At 37.1% G+C, this 22,717-nt stretch overlaps 1 protein-coding gene and 1 long non-coding RNA gene across 5 annotated transcripts; one reads left to right on the forward strand and one right to left on the reverse strand.

The window, feature by feature from the left end:
* Nucleotides 1–4,351: 4,351 nt before the first annotated feature.
* LOC107801460 (uncharacterized) lies at nt 4,352–8,903 on the reverse strand. Of its 3 annotated transcripts, none has more exons than XR_012703763.1 (3): nt 6,529–8,892; nt 5,259–5,686; nt 4,352–4,697 (listed from the first exon to the last, which is right to left on the reverse strand). It is a non-coding gene; the product is annotated as an uncharacterized LOC107801460 (long non-coding RNA). The 3 variants fall into 3 exon arrangements; XR_012703762.1 differs by having other exon boundaries at nt 5,245–5,686; nt 6,529–8,891; XR_012703761.1 differs by having other exon boundaries at nt 4,352–5,686; nt 6,529–8,903.
* Nucleotides 8,904–11,341: 2,438 nt separating this feature from the next.
* LOC107801461 (ubiquitin-like-specific protease 1D) lies at nt 11,342–22,432 on the forward strand. 2 transcript variants are annotated; one of them, XM_016624789.2, is made up of 14 exons: nt 11,342–11,730; nt 12,648–12,693; nt 13,058–13,152; nt 13,248–13,492; nt 14,754–14,802; nt 16,066–16,142; nt 16,237–16,269; nt 16,372–16,467; nt 18,173–18,275; nt 19,484–19,581; nt 19,997–20,119; nt 20,572–20,683; nt 21,619–21,726; nt 21,821–22,432. In XM_016624789.2, exons 1-14 carry the CDS (start codon nt 11,410–11,412, stop codon nt 21,917–21,919), a joined length of 1,605 nt encoding a protein of 534 aa, XP_016480275.2. In that variant the 5' UTR covers nt 11,342–11,409; the 3' UTR covers nt 21,920–22,432. The 2 variants fall into 2 exon arrangements, with proteins under 2 accessions (XP_016480275.2, XP_016480276.2); XM_016624790.2 differs by having other exon boundaries at nt 19,487–19,581.
* Nucleotides 22,433–22,717: the final 285 nt, after the last annotated feature.

A 22,717-nucleotide genomic window follows, 5' to 3' on the forward strand; every position in this document is an offset into this window, starting at 1 on the left:
TGCAAAGACAGGGACGTAAACACGAAGAAGACCACCCCTAACACTACACGAACACGAAAATAGGGACGCGAACGTGAAAAAGAAATGAAGCACGAAAAATTAGTAGAAACCAGCACAACTAACATGGCCAAAATGGTCTAAAACCCGTCCGAAAACTCGAGCACCCTGGGACCCCGTCCGAACATAACAACAAGTCCCAAAACATAACACGGACCTACGCAATGCCTCAAATTACACATAACAACATCAAAACCATGAATCACACCTCAAATCAAACTTGATGAACTTTTGAACTTTCAATTTCTAAAACTCGTGTTGAACCTCATCAAATCAACTCGAAACGACCTCGAATTGTTCGTCCTCGAACGTGCCAAGAGTCATTACAAAGGCATCAAATCACTGCATAAACTCACTATGTGCATAACCATAGGTGATCTCATCTCATTTCGATCCATATAAGTCTGACAACACAAACTAACTGAAGATCCTAACTATGACCTTAGTACATAAGCCTTAAAATCAAATCCTCAACATTCGGAGCTCATTATAAGACCCGATTCTCGCATATATATACTGTGCAAATCTAAACAAACTGTATCAGGCCACAAATCTGAACAAACTGTATCAATCCATAACCATAACCCAAGATATAATCACATGTTATACCGCAAAACTCAAGTACATAGCAATTACTTTCGGCAATAATAACTGCTCAATAATAAATCTGGTACCAGTAACAAACCTCGTATTAAGTAAAACATTGTTCAGAACCTTTGTACACTGCCAATCTTGAATGAAACATGCAGAAACTCATAATTATTTATCAAATCAACTAGTCGTGGAGTTTTCTTGCCCGGTAAGAACTATTGCCAAATTATAAACTAACTTCTAATATTATTCTTCCAAACATACCTTAACCAAATCCGATAGTACTAATTCTAGATCCAATAACCTTATCTCGTCTAGTAAGAGCTTCTTAATCGACATGCCATACCAATACCATCTATAACCCTATATCATCCAATCCGTACACCAGACAAGCAAAAACTCCAATATACCCAATGATGAAAAGAGAATCAAATGTGATAACCATCCCGCAAGCTAAATAGATACCACCACAAGCGAACTGCTATAAACCCATCACACAAAGGAGAACCAAACCACACGAGATAAACACAAAGTGTCATATCCCGACATAAATCTGATGTGATGCGTGACCCATTCCAAACACCGATCCACATGAAATACCTTGAGCCATGATGCTCATAATCAACAACCATATACATAACAACAACAACACATGCGAAGTTCACGACCATGACCATGGAGAAACTAATAACACAATATACCATAACAGGAAAGCCATACCCCAGGCGCAATCAACTATTCAACACCCCAAGAGCCATCTTGCCTAATTTCTGTCATAAGGCCCAAATAGAACCGCGTCACATGTGCAACTAACCAACAGATCACAACCCATCGTAGCATAAAAAAGTAACACATAGGACATATTAGAACACGAACAAGCTCAAATCTAATTGAATGACACATCCCTCGACAATAGTATTATCGGGTCAACAAATTCGTCATGGTGTAGAATACACATCCTCATTAGGCCTACCCATGGGCCTCCAAATTAATTTTAGTCATCCGCAAATAGATAATAACCCTCCAAAAGTCCACAATAATCTAACCATAACACATATTATTAGTTGTCTAACTTTGGTCATACCTTCATAGTCCACAACCAAGAAACAATCTTCCTCTGAGAATTCCCAGTCTCCAAATCCCTAGAATACCAGAATCACCATATCCGATCCCAACTCGATCACTCAAGTGACAGACGCATCCCTCATACACAATCATCCCACGATAATTACTTCTATAATTTATCCGTGCCACATAGCAAAATCTGAACATCAGTAGTCGATCAACTAGGCGATTACCGTAATATCAATCAAGCATGGGCAAGTCAAAGCACAATGCGCCTTCTCGAAATACACGCTCTTCTCAGGTGATACTAGATAGTGTCAGTATTCTTCTATACATCAAAAACCTCCAGACTATTTAGAACTCATGATCTTCCCTTCGAAACTGAACCACAAACTTGCACATGCAAATCTCAATCCCACACGACGCACCGCCAACATACCATCATATAAAGCATGAGAATCTCATTATCAACTCTGAGTCACAAGTATAATGCATACTCAATCAGCCAGAAATTTTCCATTTGATCTCATCTAGGAGAAAATCACAACGCGCGACAAACTCCTTATGCCTGTAGAAATATCGATCCCAAACTATGGTCAACACCATCGAGAACTCTTCAAAACCATATGCACATAACCAGGCTATTATAACAGAATTCCTCTTAACTCAACCAAGTCACGCGGGTTGCCAAACGCAAGAGTATTGCCATAAAATACTGGTAGAAACCCACCACATTAAAAGAACCAAAAGAATCGATAATTTCTATTACCATGATGATCCAACCTACTACCAAGTTGTCCCATTTCTCTAAGTTCTTTCCAAATTGCCTTCAAGTTAACTCTTCTCATTACCAGTACACTATGATCCCTAACCCAAATCTCACCACAAGAGATCCTAGCATGAAACCAAATCATCTTAAAGCCCATAAGCCACTATATTCTCTCTTAAACACCCAGTAATATCGCAACCGAAATGCCCACTCTGAAGAGACTTTCTGTAAATCTAATGTTGTTTCTCCAACTTCTCTGATACTGAAAGGTAGAATCACAAATAATACAGAAATACCGCAAGTCCTGAAACCATCCAATGCAAATCTCAGATCTTAGCCATTTACAAATCCAAAAATTCCTCAAATACCACATATGATTCTTGAACCCATTAGAACCTTCTCGAGAGTCATCCATCCTCTCCAAATCTTAAATGCACTGTCCAAATGAGCCGAACGACCTGCGGCTTATTAGCACACCGACACTCAAAGAAGTAACCCCACCTTAACACAACCGAGTGACTCCCTTTTCTTAGCACATTACATCCATCACGAATAACAAACCTAAACCATTCCAAGATCTCCATATATCCATAAAGTGTAATACATCATGCATCCAGAAATTTCCTTACTCAAGTCATCCTCAAAACCAACCTCTTCAAGTCATAATTGATCCATAAACCTGCCTCAGGCCGAAACTAATATAGTACATAACCATGCAACCTGATTATTGATAGTAAACCCAGCCACTTGGCTCAAAGCCATAGAACACAACACCTGATAACCAACAATACTCTTACTTCATTAATGCCATAATCATGCACTGTAATTCAACAAAATCCCTTCGCACCTCACGTAGCTCTAATCATAAAATAACTCATTTCATATGCTAAGCGGATATCCATCCTCGTGAGAGTCGTGCAAACTTCCTCAAGCGATCCAAACTCAAATTGCAACACATGTAACCCACAAATAGAAAGAAACTCTCCGCAGAATCAGCGTAAGAATCACAAAACCTCATAACATCCAGCAGGAGATAACCCACCTACTTAGCCTCAAACCTGGCATTTCGCTATACCCTTTTATGGCCACAACCACTATGCAATCACTAAATCTTCTTGAGTCTGAACTCGTCAACAAGACATAAGAATCTACTTCATCCCACAAATAAACAACATAAAAAATCCCTCAACACACCCATAACTTGAGTCTGTAAAACACATCAAGGCAAAAATCAAGCATCCATATTTCCTTCGCATCCCAAGCAAAATTATTCTCCTCACATCCAAACCATCTAAGCATATTATGCAGTCACATAATACTCATCATATAGCTATCCAAACACTCACATCGCCATAAATCCCACTCCTAAGGGACACTACCGGAAATATAAATTCAAAAGCACATACTTACATCACTAAAACAATCAAGCCCAAGTTGCGGTCTAAACTAAGCCTCAAGTCCTCCAGACTGGTCCATCACTAAAACACGAAAAATACATCTCGCACCTCATCCATGGAATCACAAATCATAGATGCACAACTGATACCGAGCACTCATATAACATACGAGTGAGTGGAAGGAATTCAACAGATATGCTTCAAGTTGAATCAATGTCGCGCGATAAGGAAAGAAAGATGGAAAAAAATTTTACATGCCCTATAGCCTCTTGAAGATAGGTATGGACGTCATCATACTAATCCGCAGGACTCTACTAGACATTTGCTCATGACTCGTAGAACCTATGAATCTAGAGCTCTGATACCAAGTTGTCATGACCCAAAAATTTATTAGTCATGATGGCACATAACCCAACCCGCTAGGTAAACCAAACAACAATTCCACAATTTCAAAAAAGATAATAAGAACTCATTAAATGAATAACTGAACTTCTATGCATTAACCTCAAGGATTGATAGTACAAGTCACGAGCCACTAAGACTTAGATTTACAAAGCCAGTATGAAATAATACAACATCTATTTGGAATATATATAAACAAAATTTAAGTTTTAAAACTACCAATGACAAGTAGTAGCTATATCCGAAAAGTAGGTACATCTTCAATGCCAGCTCCCGCTATACACAGAGCATCAACACCAAGATATGCATGCAAGGTGCAGAAGTGTAGTATGAGTACAACCGACCTCATGTACTCAATAAGTAGCAAACCTAACCTCAGGTTGAAAGCAGTGACGAGCTTGGAAGATAGTCAGAGTCTAACATCAAATAATCGATAATAACATGAGATATGATAATGCCGGAAATAGTAACAACTCAGAAAAATATTATGCTCAACTCGGTCATAGTTACAGAAAAATAGATATGCTTTTTAAGTATGACAGTCAAAGTCTAAACCTTAGCATCAAAATCAACTAAGCATGAGTTTATCAAACTAACTCTATATTTCCAATTCACAACACTAGATAAGAATCTCTATTTACCAATTAGCATGAGAAAAGTACATCTTTATGCCTACATATTAGTATACATGTCAAGTCAGTAATTATCATATATCGTCTAGCATGAAAAATATACACCTCTATGCTTATCTGTCAAATATAAATTTCAAATTATCAAATATCATATTACCGTCTAGCAAGAGGAATATACATCCTTATACCTACATGTCAATATACATGCCAAGTCATCAGAAGTCATAAACTGTCTAGCATGAGAAAAATACATATCTATGCCTACATGTCAAAAATATACATGTCAACTAAATATCATCACAGTGAAACAACCAAGAATAAACACACTTACCACACTTACAGTACCTGGTCCAAGGCCCTCACGATCATACACAGCAACACGTAGCACTGTATGGGTGCCTGACATAAATTCCCATCACTAAAGCATGCATATAAAACACTGCACTTGAGCCCATTGCTGATATGTCGGACTCCGGAGGAATGGATCCTGCCCAAATGCTAATCATAAGCTAATATGGTCTGGTGCATGCGTAGCCTCAAAATCTGTAATACTTAGCCCAATGTGGGTCCTGGTGTATGCGTCGCCTCAATATCAATATAATCGTTGTTGTGTGCAACCCGATCCAACATAACTCACAACACAGCTCTACGGCCTACATCAGTCATCAATCCGCTCAAGTCTCCATATCTCAATATATCACAGAAACATAATCCAATCATATAACATGGAATACCCCAATATGCCTCAATTATAAATCAACCTGTGTCACGTACTAAGACACCAATAACAAGTGAGATAACATATAACAAATGTACAAAGGTAGAGATATAACATGCGGATATAACTATTATGACTGAAACATTATGACTACGGCTAAGGCAATTAGCTCAACATGGAAAAATAGTCCTATCATGTCTCAATAATTGAGCAGGTGGCCTAGACATAATTTCTAGCATGAATACCATCTCACATAATCATATAAATGGAGAAAACATGATATCAAAGAAGCATGGTAGCAAAACAAGGCACATAATAGCATAAAACTACCTGTATTATGAATATATTTCAGTGCACGCACACACGCTCGTCACCTAGCACGTGCGTCACCTCTAACCCATCTCAAATATCATAGTTTTCGGGGATAATTACCTCAAATCCAAGTTTAGATATATTACTTAACTCGAACAAGACAAATCAAATACGAGCAAGCCAAATAATACCCTATAAATGCCATCTCATGTGAATCAGCCTCCGAACGGCTCGAAATTAGCCAAAAGCATCTCAAAATCATCAATTAATGCCAAAGAAAACAAACCCAAATGAAAAGGGTCGAATTTTCAATCAAATACTCAAAGTCAACCAAAAGGTCAATCTAGTCTCGTATTCCAAAACCGAAAAAACTCACAAATTTTGATAACCCATTCAATTGTGAGTCCAACCATACTAATTTCACTCAAATCCGACTCTGAATCGATGTTCAAAACTCAATTAATCACTTTAGAGAAGTTTAGACAAACCCCCCCCCCCCAATTTCTCTTTTAAATTCATCAATCAAATGCCAAAATCGAAGATGGAATCATGGAATATAATCAAAACTAGGTAAAAAATACTTACCTGAATCCATGAGGTTAAAATCCTCTCCAAAATTGCCCAAATTCAAGCTCCATAACTCAAAATGTGATAAAATGAGCTCAAGGTCCGAAATAGAGTACTCATATGCTCTGCCCAGTGGTACCCTACGCCATCGCAGTTGTACCCTCGCGATCGCAATGCACAAAATACATTGTTGCGAAATAATGCTACGTGTTTGTAGAGCAACCCTCGCGAATGCGAAAAACACAACTGCCAGACCATATGGAACGCGTAGACACCAGCGCGAATGCGAAGAGGAATCCATCATGACCTGCCCAGCCCAGCTCAACACTACGCGAACACGAAAAAAGGGATGCGAACGCAAAGAATACCACCACTAACATTGCACGAACATGAATATATAGGGACGCAAACTCGAAGAAAAAATGAAGCAGCAAAAACCAACAGAACTAACATGGCCCAAAATGGTCTGAAACCCGTCTGAAACTCACCCGAGCCCCTCGAGACCCTGTCTAAACATACCAACAAGTACAAAATATAATATGGACCTACGCGAGGCCTCAAATTACACATAAAAACATCAAAATCACGAATCACACCTCAAATAAAATTTGATGAACTTTTGAACTTTCAACTTCTAAAATTCGTGTCGAACCTCATCAAATCAACTCGGACTGACCTCAAATTTTGCACACAAGTTCCAAATAAAATAAAGAATCTATTTTAACTCCCATAACAATAATTCGAGCCGATAACATCAAAGTCAGCTCCCGGTCAAACATATAAATATTCCAAACCTTGAAATTGCCAACTTTCGCCAATTATGGCCAAACCCTTCTAGAAATCTCCAAATAAAAATCTGAGCACATGCCCAAGTCCAAAATCACCATATGGATCTAATGAAATCATCAAAACTTCAATCCAAGGTCAAACACACCAAAGTTAAACTTGATCAACTCTTCCAACTTAAAGCTTCCAAAATAAGAATCATTCTTCCAAATCAATCCTAAATCACTCGGAAACCAAAACCGACGTTACATGCAAGTCATAATACACCATATGAAGCTACGCATGCCCTCAAACCACCAAATTGAATGCAAATGCTCAAAACAACCGGTCGGATCTTTACAACCCTCCCCCCGACACACACACTTTCCTAGTAGCTGCCTGGTATATAAGATTCCTCCCCGCTCAAATTCCTCTAATACCCCTCCAGTTCTTGGTATGTACCCTCTTTCAGCTCAATCTTATCTCTTTAGGAGAGTGGTTCAAGAGCTTGGGTCAAATCCTATAGACCACCTACAGGGTCAAAGCCTAGTAAAATACAAGTTGGGGGCATGTTAGTGGCCCAACTGACAGGCCCGTATACCTCAAGTACTCGAACCAAAAATTCAAAGCTCGACTAATTAAACAGACCCCAAGCTGCAACATGCCTATTAACAAGTTAAAAAAAATCAAAGCATAAAATGTTTATAGTTAACCATATTTTTAACAACAAAGAGAAATCAACTACTTTAATTAACAATGTCGAATTGAATCATGCAATTAATTTTAAGCAACTAAATATCATAATCGTTATAACATGCAATCGCAGGATGACACAGAAACCCTAATAAAACAAAATTGGAGGACTAATATTGGCATGTGAGAACAAATAAGGGCAGGAAAAATTAAAGAGGAAAATGACCTAAGCATTACATGTGGATGTTCAAACTGACTGGCAAAGAAAATTTCAGCCAACAGTGGTTATCGTTACATGACCACTTGCTTGGAATCTTTACAGTTTAGCTAGTTGTATATACCATGATAACTACTGTGAGCCGGATGTATAGAAGAAAGAGAAATTTCAGCGACTCTTAGCAAGTCAACCGAGGTTTGACCGAGCGTTGGCCACCGCGAAATAACATGAATCCTTCTTCAATACATAGACCTCAAAGAGATCTATCGATTGACGTAGGTTTCAAGGTCAATCGGTGGCCGATTTCATTCAAAATCAAAAGAGGAGAAGGCATGCTAGGTTTTCCATTTGGGGTTCGATTTGGAGTAGAATGGCAAAAATTGAATCTTGGTTCTTATAGGGTGGGATAGAGGAGAGGGGAAAGAGTCGAACAAAGGTAGTCTGTGAGGAAAATAGGATCTGATCACTCAATCTCCTCTCATATTTGGCGGAGATAAAAGAAATTTAGAGTTGAAGGTGTAAAAATACGATCTTTAACTTGTTCTTTTATGGAATAGAGTTCTAGACTAAAACGATGTAGTTTATAAGTGAACTACATTGTTTTAGTCCTCTAAAAGTAGTCTTTAGCATACCGGGTTCTGAATTGCACTGGTTGAAACGAAATAGGACCGGTCTTTGCACGAAGGCAAACCTCCTTCTCTTTCTCTTTTCTTTTACCTAGTACACATTTCAACTTGAATTCCAATGAACACATTTTTTGCACTTTTAGCCTATTCACCTAATAGACTACCTAATTAATGGTTAATTCGTCAATTAACCTAACAAATTATCTAATAATGCAATTAACAATTCTTAAAATGCAGAATGAAAGACTACAATATTCTTTGGTAATTTTGTGATTTATAATGCACTTAAATGCAACTAAATGCCAAAAATATTATTAGTTATGCAGAACAAATGAATAAAATTTCATAAAAATCCAGTAAAACTAAAAATAACTAAAAGATTAGTCTAGAGCATTTTTAGGAGCAATTTTAAATAGGCCAAAAATTATATGCTCAAAGTTGTGTATGCATCTTCAAACCTACGGGTAAAGGTCATAAATCCTCCTAGACGAGCAAAGGTACTAAGTTGGGCCGCCATATCACACTCTGCCATCTCCGTAGTTCTGCCGCCAAACCAATGGCTCTAATACTCGTTATTGGGCTAAAACGGCTCAAATGTACTCTTAACATGGTGTGTTATTGTCCGATTTGGCCTAGCCTGCACGATTTCTCCAAAAGGGCTCACACCATTAAAAGTATCCAACTCATTATAAGTGGCTTTTTTTTCTTTTCTACTTTTCATCTAGAACTTTGTTCACACATACCCAATAACTTTTTGTATAATTTTTAAATGTTTGAATTTTTTTTAATTATTGAGTTAATTTGATCAAATTTACCTTCGTTAGCTCTTGATAAAGTGAAAAGTACCATATAAATTGGGACACAAAAGAGTAACAATTTAAGAAATATGACAATTATAATTGAGGTATTAAAAGTTACGATGACTTCAATATTTTTTTGCTTAGCATGTTGGCCCATTCTAGCACCCGTATATCTCCACCTAGTTTTGTTAAAGAAGCGAGGAGTTATTTGGCAGGGGAACAAGTTATTTCGGGATTACAATAATAAAATTATAATATAGGGAGTAAATAATGATGAAATTATTTAGTGAATATATTTTTATTGGAAGATGTTTGATTCATTAGACTACAAATAGAAATAGAAATATGTATTTGGCGTATACCAGATAAGTTGTGATAAACTTTAGTTTTAATTTTAATCTTGAATTGTCTAGAAGACTTTGGGAAGAGCTTTGGAGACGACATCTTTATTTTTTTAATGTTTACCCCAGTTATTATTTCACCCTCAATATGAGATGAATAATTCCTAATTATAGAATTAAGGCAAAATACATACTTTACCTATCGACCTTGTACTCAAATCCCCCTTACACACTTGTTAAACACGGAAATAGTATTACACACTAAAACTTTTAAAAGTGTGTCAATTACACACCTCTTTTGCCATGTGTCACACACGTGTATTACACATAAAAGAGGCACGTGAAAACTAAAAAATTCACCCGAAATTAATTTTTTTTTTTAAATTTTTCCCTTTTTAACTATTTCCTTTAAATTAATGAAAAAATATATAACCCATGTCTTCTTCCCAAATCCCAAAACCGAGCGTTTTCTCTCCCCCCCGGTTTGTCTTCGTCCCCAATCCCCATCCTAGTTTTATCTACCACCTCATATTTCGTCTCTCCAACTCCATGACTAAGAAGAAAAGAAAAAAAAAACATGAGCTATTGGGTATTGTAAAAATTACCATTATTGACTTTTTGAAAAAGCTTGAAAATTTAATCGGGTTTTGTTGATTTTGGTGTTCCATGACCTAAAAAATTAGTTTGAATTCGTGATTATTGATGAGTAAAACTTTACTTAGGTAATTAATTTTGATAAAATTCAAAAAACACCATTAACAAGTTTGAAGCTTTGGGTTTGAGCTTGAATTTGAAATTTGTATAAGAATTTTGTGATGGATGTTGTTAAAAATCGGCAAAGAATTGAATCTATAGTTATGGAAGAAGGTTCTTGTGGTGGAAGGGTTGGTGGTGATGGAGAAGATGATGGGGTTAGGAAGATGAAGAGGAGGGGGGAGGGTTTCTTTTCTGTATTTTTTTTTTCTTTGAGAAGATGAGAAGAGGGGGTTTGGTGGGGAAGGGGGAGGGTGCAGAGGTTTTTTTTTTAGTTTTTCTTTTTTTTTCTTCGATTTGACACGTGTCAGATGCTGATTGGCGCATGTAAGAGTAATCTTTGAACAAATGTGGTCAAACACCGAAGTGGTGTGTAATTGACACACCTTTAAAAATTTTGGTGTGTAATATTATTCCCGTAGTTAAGAAGTGTGTAAGAAGGATTTGGGGACAAGGTCGATGGGTAAAATATGTATTTTACCTAGAATTAACTAATATCAAAATTATTAATCCTGAATTTACAAATTCAACCAAATGCCACATTATTTCCAATCCCACATACCAAAAGACCATGAGAGTTAAAAAGGATTAATTTTGTAAAGCGCTACAAGTTTGAGGTGTCATTTTAGGTATCAAAGCTATTAATAACATAAATGCACGCACTGACTTAAAGTTGTAAATGTGTCACATTTATCACATGCATCATGAAAAAAGGGTTACTTATTGACTGGAATAAGCTGATCAACGACGCCGATGACGAGCCTCCGGCAGAGCTCGTGGTCACCACCAAAGCACCGCCGGCGGCAGCGGCGGAGATACACCAACCGACGATTGCCGTGGATGGAGAAGACCAAAGTGACGAGCTTTCGGTACTAACGAATGCTGAACTAACCGACAAAATAGCCAGGCTCAAGAAGTTGCTTGGCTCCAGAGGCGCTATGTTACCTGATGGCGGTGAGAAGTTGAAGGCAAATATTAAAAAGCACGAGGATGAATTGGAGCGGAGAAAATCCGATAAGGATAAGGTGAGGCTCTGAGTTCTAACTAGTTTGGGATTGAGGCATACTTATTACTGTTGGTCGTACATTCATTGGATTTTGTAGATTTTCGAAGAAGAGAGTAAAATTTTTAAGAACCCTACATATAAGAGTGTTGCGGAGTTGTTGAATTATGGAGATTTCTCAATCAAATTTTGCTTTAGAACTAGTACAAAAATGTAGTTGGAAATGTGTGCATTTGTTTTTCACGTGTACTTTGGCTCATGCATTTGCTGCATTTTGTGAATTTTTGGGGAATAGGGTGACTATCTATAAACTTTATTAAAGAGTCTGTGCACCATTAACATGATGTATTATATGATCATTATCAATTTCTTATGACGGTGGTCCGGGGCCAACTTGTGCACGCACCTTGACTATTTCGTAGGGTACCTACTACCTCCTACCCGCATAAATATTCGGTAACTCTACCCATGCATCCGCCGGGATTTGAACTTGAGACTTCAAGGGTCTCCTCCCACTTCATCGACCACTACCGCATTATCAACTTAAGGTAGTGTGATTTACTTTTCCCAAATAAACCTGATTGTGAGTTATGTTGACCCACAATTACCTTTACCACATTTGCATAGCAAATGGTGGGCTTTATGTTACTCTGGTATTGGTTGATAAGTGAAAGCTGCTTGTAAATGTGTTTTAACTAATATGGCATTAGTGTCATAATTTGAGTGAGGGCTTACAATACTCTGATGAAAAATCTATCACGAATGAAAGAGAAAAACTTTTTCAATAACTTTAGTGGTTTTGATGTATAATCATAATGATGCTGTCAATCATGCATAGTGATAGATCCATGTTTGGAATATGTTCCCTCGAACAAATGTGTCCTTTTCCTCTTTGATTGGTTATGTAATTGAGCATTATTGCTTACACCATTTTGACAGGAAAATGGATGTGCCTCGTGGGGGAGGCACAGGTCTGGTTCTATTGGTAAGTCAATATTTTCTTTATGCATTTTTGGGACTATGTTAAGCCTTTCTCTGTTTTAAAAGAACAATTTAAGCTTTTCTTTTGTTACGAGTTCTTGTCTATACGAATTAAGGGAAGTTCCTTAGTGGGGAGAACAGATATATGCAAAAGAACTTCTAGCATACCAAGTGTACCCATGGTACAGATTGGAAAGGTCTACTGCTGACTTAGGCGCTTTATGAGTTCATTACACGAGCATGAGTGTGACGCTGGTTTTATGTACATGTATGCATGCAGCTACATGGGAATTAGATGGGCAAAAGATTTGAGTTGCTTTACAAGATATTTGTTTGAAAGGGAAGTAAAGGTGGATGGAATTTTGTAGGTGCGCTTGATGGCCTTGGGCAACGGTCAACACAATCAGCATCCCCTTCACAATCTTCATTTGCTGCGTGCTTTTCAAACAAGCTGGAGGAAAAAGTATAGCCTTACTTTAATAATCTTATCTGAAAATAGTAAATGTTATTCTACACTTACTGCAACATATATGGATTTTTTCTCTTACTGATTAACAGGCAGACACTAAGCCAGAAAATGCTTTCCAAAATGAATTACATGCTCTAAATCCATGTGGCCGCGAAAGGACATTAAACAGGCAGTTTTCTACAAGAAAAAGACATAAGATAGCGATGTCTTCACGAGAAGAACCTTTTAAATTCCGTGTAAACATAGATGAACAAGATTTTTATGCTGACCGAAAGAGAAGAAACATTTCTACTCGTTATTCTGAAGAAAGTTTCTCTAGCTGTTTCCCAGAAAAGTATGTGATTTTTCTGTCTCCCTCCTTATTTTATCGCATTTTATTGTTACCGTTGTTTTTCTGTTACTACTGGAGTACTTTACTGTTGCTCTTATTTTCTTGATTAATGGAGTTAAACTATATCTGGTGTGCAACAACAACAACAACCCAGTATAATCCCACTAGTGGGGTCTGGGGAGGGCAGTGTGTATGCAGATATTACCCTTACCTTTACCTGGTGGATATCTGGTGTGCATTTTACTAAAAAAGGTTATTTTGTAAGATGAAATTTTTTAGATACACTGAAAACTGAGACCTCTTTTATGATGAAGTACATTAGTTTCTTTAGAATTGATGGTCAAGCAATAAGAAAAGTAAGAAATATCATCCATTCCCATTAACCCTGTTCTCGCTGATCTTCCCAACCATTTATGTGCGTATATTTCTTTCAGCTACTATCTTTTTGGATTATGCACCTTCTAGTTCCAAGTTTGATTTTATGAACATGTTCATACTTCAAAGATATTACTCGGGAACTATAATTAAATTGTCAAAGGGACAATTCTGAAGGGGTTGTTTTGTTCTGTCAATGCTTTCATGGCCAAGACAAAGGTGGATTATATATTACCTACCTGATTAGAGGGAGTGTTGTCACTTGTCAGTTACTAAGGTGATTGTGAATGGGATAATACTTGGGGGGATTGGGAATATGATTGGTAAATTTTTGCGTCACATTTCTTTATGGATTAGGTGCGGAAATTTACGTGGGATTAACTTTACCTTTTTAAATCACATTTCTGTATCTACGACTAACCATATAAAGGATAAAGTAATAAAAATATATGGAGGGCTTGATTGGGGAAGATGTGCTGCTATGAGGATGGGTGTGTAAGGGGAAGAGTGTAAAATAGTATCTTTGTGCCTTGCTAGAGTGACAGTATTAGATAAAAAATCCCCTGTTCCGCGGCACCCCAACATATACACAAATGTAATTGTTAATCCCCTCATTGTAAGCCTAATGAATTGTTAGGTTGAGCTACCAATGCTAGATGTGAATCAGGTTATAATCTCTCCCTAACGAATTGAACCAAACTACGGTTCCGAAGGATGATTTATAATCCCCACAGTATTCTATTCCTTATGTGGCAACCACCCCCGGTGAGAGAAGTGCAGTTCTGGTGATGACATTTTGAAGATCCAGTCGTTTGTTCTTCTTCTTCTTCTAGTTTTAAAACTACGCGGAAAATCAGTTTATTTATGATTTGCTGCTCTACTTTTTCAGGTGGAATGCTTCTCAAGCCCAATCTTCATGTACTTTGAGGCATGTGAATGTAAGATTCCCCTGTATCTCTCTCTTTCCTTTTGGTTTCCTCATGTACATTCTTCATTGAGTAGAAAAATTGCATCCGTTTTTGTTCCTATGTATGGATTAAGGGATGATAATGGCTACTTTATCCTTGATAGAGGAAACAATCATTAGTCATTTCCACTGCCTCTTTTCTTTTCTCCCTTTGGTGGTGGGGATGGTTAGTAGCATCGTGTACGCATGGATTTATTAGCTTATTAGAACTTCTACTTCATTTGAAGTGGTAAGTATTATTGATGTAAAAAAAACAGCACAAAGAAAGTGCTGATTACATCCGAAAGTACAGGCAAAAAACAGAAAAAAAACTAGCAAAAAGAGCTAGTAACAAAAGGGAGGAGTGCCCAGTCTATGCTATACAAAACTGTAGCAAGGGCTCAGCCTCATTTACACTTTCCAATTTACACCAAAAGCCAAAAGTATACAATCATAGGTCTTCAGTATGGGGTTATTGTAGGGCCCGTTTGGATGGGCTTGTTGTAAATGACTTTTAAGCCAAAAGCCATAAGTTAGGAATTCTAGCTTTTGGCTTTTGGCTTATTTTTGTCATTTTAGCTTAAAAACAAGTGCTTAAAAGCACTTTTTTACTTTATCCAAACACTACAAAATAGCTTAAAAGCACTTAAAATAAGCCAATCCAAACGGGCTCGTAGTCTTCAAAGCCTCTTCTGTTTCTCTCTTTCCACATACACCACCAAATACAAGCAGGTATGTCATTTCCAATTTTTTTCTTTCCTTTAGGCAGTTCCTTACTGTAACAGCATAGAATGAGATCTGCAGCTGACCTTGGCATGGTCCATTTTTGACCCAAAGTATTCAGAATCATCTACCAAAAGTTCGGCAGTGTAAAGATAATGCAAAAAAAGTGATTGCTGGATTCAGTCTCTTTTCCACACAAGTAATGTCTGTTGACAAGTTGGAAGCCCCTTCTTTATAAATGGTCTTGAGTTAAGCACACTTCTCTGATCACCAGCCATACAAAACACATTTCCTTTGTTGGAGCCTTAGAATTCCACAACTGCTACCAAGCACTATGATAAATCTGGTACACCTTCTTGTCAACAAACAATAACAAGACTTTACAGTGAATTGTTACAGCATCTCCCCCCATTCAAGATAAAAAATTCTATCTTCAGTATTATGGTTCATGTTCGAGGTTAGAAGTGTGTCAGTCTTGTATTTACTCTTAATATGGTCCCGGGTCTCATTATGACGTTCTTTATTTTCTTAGGATGAGGCTGTTGTTCTAGTGGATGAGGAGGAACTTGATGTTGTTGAGATAAGGCAGCAAGTTCATGTGGTTGAAAGGTATTGAACTGATATATTTGTCTTTTCATGTGACACGTAAGCACCTAGTTTTAGTTCTGGTAGCAATTATTGATTACTCTTGTACCTCGTTCAGCACAATGGCAACCAAGATATACTATCCGTCGAGGTATGTCCTGAATGAACATTTTTTTATCAGCATCACTTATTACCTTGGGCACTATCTCTTATTTTTTATTATGATATCTGTACTATCTTTTACATTGATTAGGGATGATCCTGAATCAGTCGAAATCTGTTATTCAGACATGGAATCTCTTGCTCCTGAAGCATATCTGTCGTCTACTATAATGAACTTTTACATCCGGTAAGTGAAAGATTCTGATCGACTAGTTACTGAATTGATTAGAAAACGTAGAAGTTATATGTCTGGCATAGATAGATAATAAGCACATCTAGCTATCAGTCACAAAGTACAGATCCATTTTTGAATAGAAACATGTTCTTCAAACTGCTTCTTTTTCAGCAATAACTACCATAATAAATAAAATACGAACTGTAGCTGATTGAATAGTTTGTTGTGACAGATTCTTATGTTTAGATATTACTATGTTAATGTTCTGTGGATATCTCAGATATTTTTGTACTCTATATCCTTCCCAGACAAGAGATCGCATGTTATTCTACTCAGCTGCCTGTGAAAACAAACTAAGGGGTCGTTTGGTTGGCCACATAAGAAAAATAGTACAGGCACAAAATTCTGCTTACTAATACAACATTTGGCCTACAAGATAAAACTCTGCATTACGAATTTGATCTTTGCATAACTAATACAATGTTCAGTTTTCGGTATGAAACTATGTTTAACCAATGCAACTTTGGTTTGTGGTATTGAACTCTGTATTGCTAATATTGGCATAATATGCAGCAATTAACTACTATTTATACAGGAAAAAATGTGAAACACAGATAAACGTGTTAGCAACATGAATAAATATCACACCAACTTATAAAAAAAAGGTATCACTCCCAGACTTCGATCTAAGTGGTAAGACCTATTTCTGGCCGCAAAGAAAAGCATGGTATTTAAGAGGAGAAAGGTAGAGTGGTGGTTCCAATATCCACCAAGTTTTGAACCATGTGCCAGTTGGCCCTGGGGAATTTCTCGGTTATAAAAAAGAAACATGAATATGAGTATCTCAAGAAAAAAAGGCCCCTAAAGAAGGCAATCCATGCTTAATCATTCCTGTATTATTGTTCACCCCATAGCAATCCTTACATATTTTTCACTGCATAACCATCCATCCATTAGTTTTCACTGCATAACTATTCATGTATTATAATTCTTGCATAATTAATCCGTGAATGAAACAAACCTTCTGACTAACCTACTAAACAGTGTTGGATGACAAACTTAATTTTTAGCAGCTTCTTTTAGATTGTTTCCTCTGTCCGTCTTTATGGAATTAAAGTAATGATACCTTTTGAATGCATGAACTTGATCAAATCTTAAGTTATCATTGTTTATATTTTTGTCTTTCACAACATTTTAATATCACAAAAACCACTAAATACAAAAGATATCTTTTCTTGAAACTTTTTAGTCCTCAGTGGCACTGATGCTGATGCAGGTATGCGATACTCTTTTAACCTTGATCAATGTTGACTCGGGAAAAGAATGATAATATTTCTATCAAGTGACTAAACATAATTACTTATGTATGTATAGAAGTTCGTTACTAATCCTTCCTACGCGATGTATTGGTGGCTTCCTGTTGACTACTTATGCTTCTTCAATTTGTTAGCATCATGAAATAATCACCCGAGAGATAATATTTGGATTAATTGGCGTTTAGATGATCATGGTAGCTTGATATCTTGGGAATGTGACTGGACCTTTTTGCCTATGAGACATACTCCCTGAGTTTGTGTGACACGACAACCTTGTTTTAGTAACCTAAGTTAGATATTGTTGTTCAATTGATTCCGAAGTCATCTGGTAGAGGATAGAGGATGCTTGACAATGACTTATTAAATCTGTTATTCCCTAATTGCCTTCTCTTGTTGGATAGGTACCTCCAGCAGACAAAGTCTCTTGCAGATGGTGAAAGGTGCGCATATCACTTTTTCAATACATATTTTTACAACAAGCTCAAAGAGGCTGTTTTCAGTAAGGTAATATTTCTTCTCTGCTAAATCCTTACTGTAAACTTAACTAACTGGTTTGTGTAATATAATGAATCCTGGTAGAACGGATCTGAGAAACAAATATAGAGTTGCTATGAAATGGGTGGTGCAGGATAACTCTGTGCTTTGTACTTGTATTATGATCATGCAAATAAAATATACCAAATACTCCCCCATTTTATGTGACGGTGTTTGATTGGACACGGAATTTAAGAAAGACTTTTGAAACTTTATGGTCTAAGGCAGGCCATAAAATCATGTCATTAAAGGTAAAATGAAAATTTTAAAGTTAAAATGTTTCCAAAATGTAGAAGGCGCCATTCTTTTGGGGACAGACTAAACAAGAAAGTGTCACATAAAATGGGATAGAGGGAGTAATGTTTATTTATAGAAACCAAAATGAATTCTGAGGATTGTTTCTCTCTCTCTCTCTCTCTCTCTCTCTCTCTCTCTCCCTCCCTCCCTCCCTCCCTCTCTTCTTTTCCTTGCTCTTGCACTTATTCAACTATATCAACGATTTAATCAACTAAATCTCAATTCTAAATTAGTAGCAGAGGCCTATATGAATTCTCCTTATCATTTTGCTCTGTTCAGGTTTATTTCATTCAAAAATCTTAAAGCTTCTCTCCTTAAGGCAAAATAGTGGTACTCCAAAACCAGTGGTTCTCTAAATCTTGCGCTTAGCCTAGTCACACATATAGTTCTCTAATCAAAATTAAAAGACTACTGACTAATACACCCTAATGTTAGTGTAACAAACAACTACTAAGCCTTTATCCTGCCTAATTGCCATTGCTTGGATGGATCTTTTGCTTTCATTGTGTTTTGTGCTTAGCTAAGTCTGCAGTGATTACACGAGATTGTAAGCTTCTCAAGAGAAGTTTATAATGTGTGATTTTAGGTTTGCCTCATCACTTTTTATCACTTTCAATCATCGGCACACCTGCTGTCTGGAGGTCTATATTAGATATGGCATTATCATCTCAAGCGACCTCTTATTTCATCCTTCGTGTGTGCTATGTTCACTCCTTGTTAGATGTGCTCGTTTCTAATTTTGTCTAATCTTGCATGACATCACATCCATCTTAACTTCCATTTTACATCCATCCTTTTTTTATCGGTAAATAAGAAATTCTTTTTGCATCCATCTTATATATGTAAATCTGAACAATTTTTGGTTTTCTAATTTTTAACAGCAGAATGACAAGGAAGCTTCATTTGTCAAATTAAGGAGGTGGTGGAAGGGGGTGAATATATTTGAGAAAGCCTATATATTTCTTCCCATACATGAAAAGTAAGTTTTCGAGGTTGCATTTGCCATTTCATTGGTTCATGAGGATTCAGTAGTTGGGTCAATTATGCTGTCCGCCAAGCTTTTATACATGGCCTAGTTTTGCAGTTTTAATCAATTTATGAAACTACATTATTTAGGTCAAATTTGATGCTTGTTCAATGTGGATCATATATTGGGGACTTGTTTACTTTTTCCGCATTTTGCTAAGTAATTGAAAAGATTTGAGTTTTTAATAGCCTCACTGATTTTGCTCAGATTCTTTTTTTTTTAATTTTCTTTCTCCCTCTCTCTCTCTCTCTCTCTCTCTCTCTCTCTCTCTCTCTCTCTCATCTAAGATAGCTATTTGTTCTTTCCCACTAAGTTTCCTGGAGCTTGCTGTTCATATCCTCTTGTTGTTTCTTTTTATTTTCTGTAGGCTTCACTGGAGCTTGGTGATAATTTGCATACCAGATAAGGAAGACCAATTGGGGCCAATTTTACTTCACTTGGATTCATTGGGGCTCCACTGCAGCAGGTCTCTTTTTGATACCATGAAAAAGTAAGCTTAGCTCTGTCATCGGCTGTTAAATAATAGGCATGCATGCATGCTACACGATTTACTTCTTGTGAAGTTCTAGTCTTTGCTTAATTATTATTAGCTTGTTGGGGACTGCAACTATTATTAGGGGTGTATATGAGCAAATTTTGGCAGATTTAAAGAAAAATCAAGTTAAAACCATATCTAGTGATCTTTTAGAATTCAAGACCAAAATTACCCATCTGTTATGAAAACCATTTGTTTTGGTTTAAATAACTTCTGGGCAGTTGGTGCGCTCCCTCGGTTCTCTACTTTTTATATACTACTTGTATATGGGGAGTTTCTCCCACATTAGTAAATTATTACTTCATAGAAAAGATTCTCAAGTCCTGACTGATGGAACATCATTTCTGAAATGGAGAGCTTCTTTACTCAGGAGGTTCATTTAATTCAAAGTTTTAATTTTGGACCAGATTTTTGGTGGAAGAATGGAAATTCTTGAGACAAGGAGAAGTGGCAGATCTTCCTATTGCTGACAAAATATGGGATAACCTTCCACGGAGTATAGATGATATTATTATTCAGGTATCCTTCTTTTAGAGTTTTCTTGTCTCTTATTTCTAAGCATTCTTGTGAACTTTTTTCATGCATATATAGTCAATAACTTGTAAGGTAGCGGAATTGGTTTTAGCATCAGATGGAATGCGAAATTTTATTTTCTGATTCATTGTGGCAAGGCTGGAAGGGGAGCCTTGGCGTAACTGGTAAAGTTGCTGCCATGTGACAAGGAGGTCACGGGTTCGAGCCCCGGAAACATCCTCTCGTAGAAATGCAGTGTAAGACTGCGTATAATAGACCCTTGTGATCCGACCCTTCCCCGGACCCCGCTCATAGCGGGAGCTTAGTGCATCGGACTGCCCTTTTATTGTGGCAAAACCGTTCAGCTGCACAGCTGGACATTCTCTCTAAGAATTCATCCGTCTTATAAAACAAGATTCATTTGTCCTATATTTTCGAGAGCTTTAGCCGTGAATTAAAATCTTTTCATACCTTACATCATTGCAGTCAAGAAGCACCGTGTTACGGTTTAGTTGGTAGGTTAAACTTTTTCAGTAACATTCGATGCATACAAACATTTTAAACTGATATTGTTACAAAGAGAGCGGTTTTCACACTATACTGGAAATGCAAGTGGTTGTGTTCCATTGCAATGACCTCCAGTTTTATGTGTCTAGTTGTCTTTAGACTGTGAAATTCTCTGCTAGATTGGCTCAGTCCAGCTTTTGTTTTTTTTCCCCCCTTTTTTGCTTTTATTCCCCTTATTCATTTTCTTTGCCTTTCTTTTTGGTTGTCTCAAAAGAGATCATCCGAATGCATACTAGACCGAAGGGGGGTGGATTGGCTCAGTTCGTCAACTTCTACTTGAGTATTTTCTGCAATAGAAATAAGTAAACTTGTAAATACTTCATGATCACGTCTCTTCACGGTAACCTGCTTGTTCTGTCGAACTTCTCTGACAGGTCCCACAACAAAGAAATGAGTATGACTGTGGACTCTTTGTGCTTTTCTTTATCGAACGCTTCATAGTTAAAGTTCATGAAAGGCTTAAAGAGAAGGATCTGGCAATGGTATAATTTCTTCTCCAATTATAGAATTTTCCATCTTTCTTCCCTCCGATAATGCATCGGTTTCTTTGTTTGTGATGTGTTGTCCCATTTTCAGTTTGGAAGGAAGTGGTTCGAACCTGAAGAAGCGTCTAGTATGAGGCGGAAAATCCGTAACATACTTAAGGAAAAATTCAAGAATTCTAGTGACAAATAATGTTTCTTGGTCACCTACCATCTGTAGATAACTGCTGCTCTTGACAAGCATTTCTTAACCGGATCAGGCATCAATGGAGCTAACTGCTTATTACCACCACTCCTGAAGTGCCCGACTCTGTATAGCTTAACTGTTAGATATTATTGTTGCTCACATGCCCCGATTCAATAGAGATTCTGGAAGTTCTCTCTGCATTCTCTGTTTAGCAAAGTTTCTCACCAAACACTGTGAAGCATAAGAGAGAAATTGTACAGATCCCTTTGGTGGAAGCTAAATTTTAAAGGAATCAGAAGATGTAGGAGAATTTCGTATTATCTGACTATTTTCTTTCGAAAAAAGAAGCTGCAACAAGTACATTCTTAGGATATTTCTGCTGATCAACATTCTTTTTTGCCTGCCCTTCTGTTTGGGTGTAGTTGTTGAGGAAGAAGTGGGGCGAATTTGTTCCCTTCCTGGAGCTTATACCGTTCATGTAAATGACTTCCTTTCTAATGAGATGAAAGATCAAAGCTATATGTGTTTCTTGATGCAGCATGATCTCATTTTGGTATATACTTATGCGAACTAATTACCCATTTATAAATAAATCATAACCACCCACTGTATATATTCTACAATATGCTAAACTGAATGAAACTAAATCCCTATAACCTGCAAGTGCAACTATGATACCAGCTAAAAGCCTCTTGAGCATGAATTTTATTCTGTCCAAGAGATTAAAAGAGTTGAATCAAACAAATGGCCCTAGATGAGCACCACCATTTTAGATTGATGGTAAATGATTTGTACGTTGTTATA

This window comes from Nicotiana tabacum, chromosome 20 (assembly GCF_000715075.1).
Source record: "Nicotiana tabacum cultivar K326 chromosome 20, ASM71507v2, whole genome shotgun sequence".
In the NCBI taxonomy this organism is placed as follows: Eukaryota; Viridiplantae; Streptophyta; class Magnoliopsida; order Solanales; family Solanaceae; genus Nicotiana; species Nicotiana tabacum.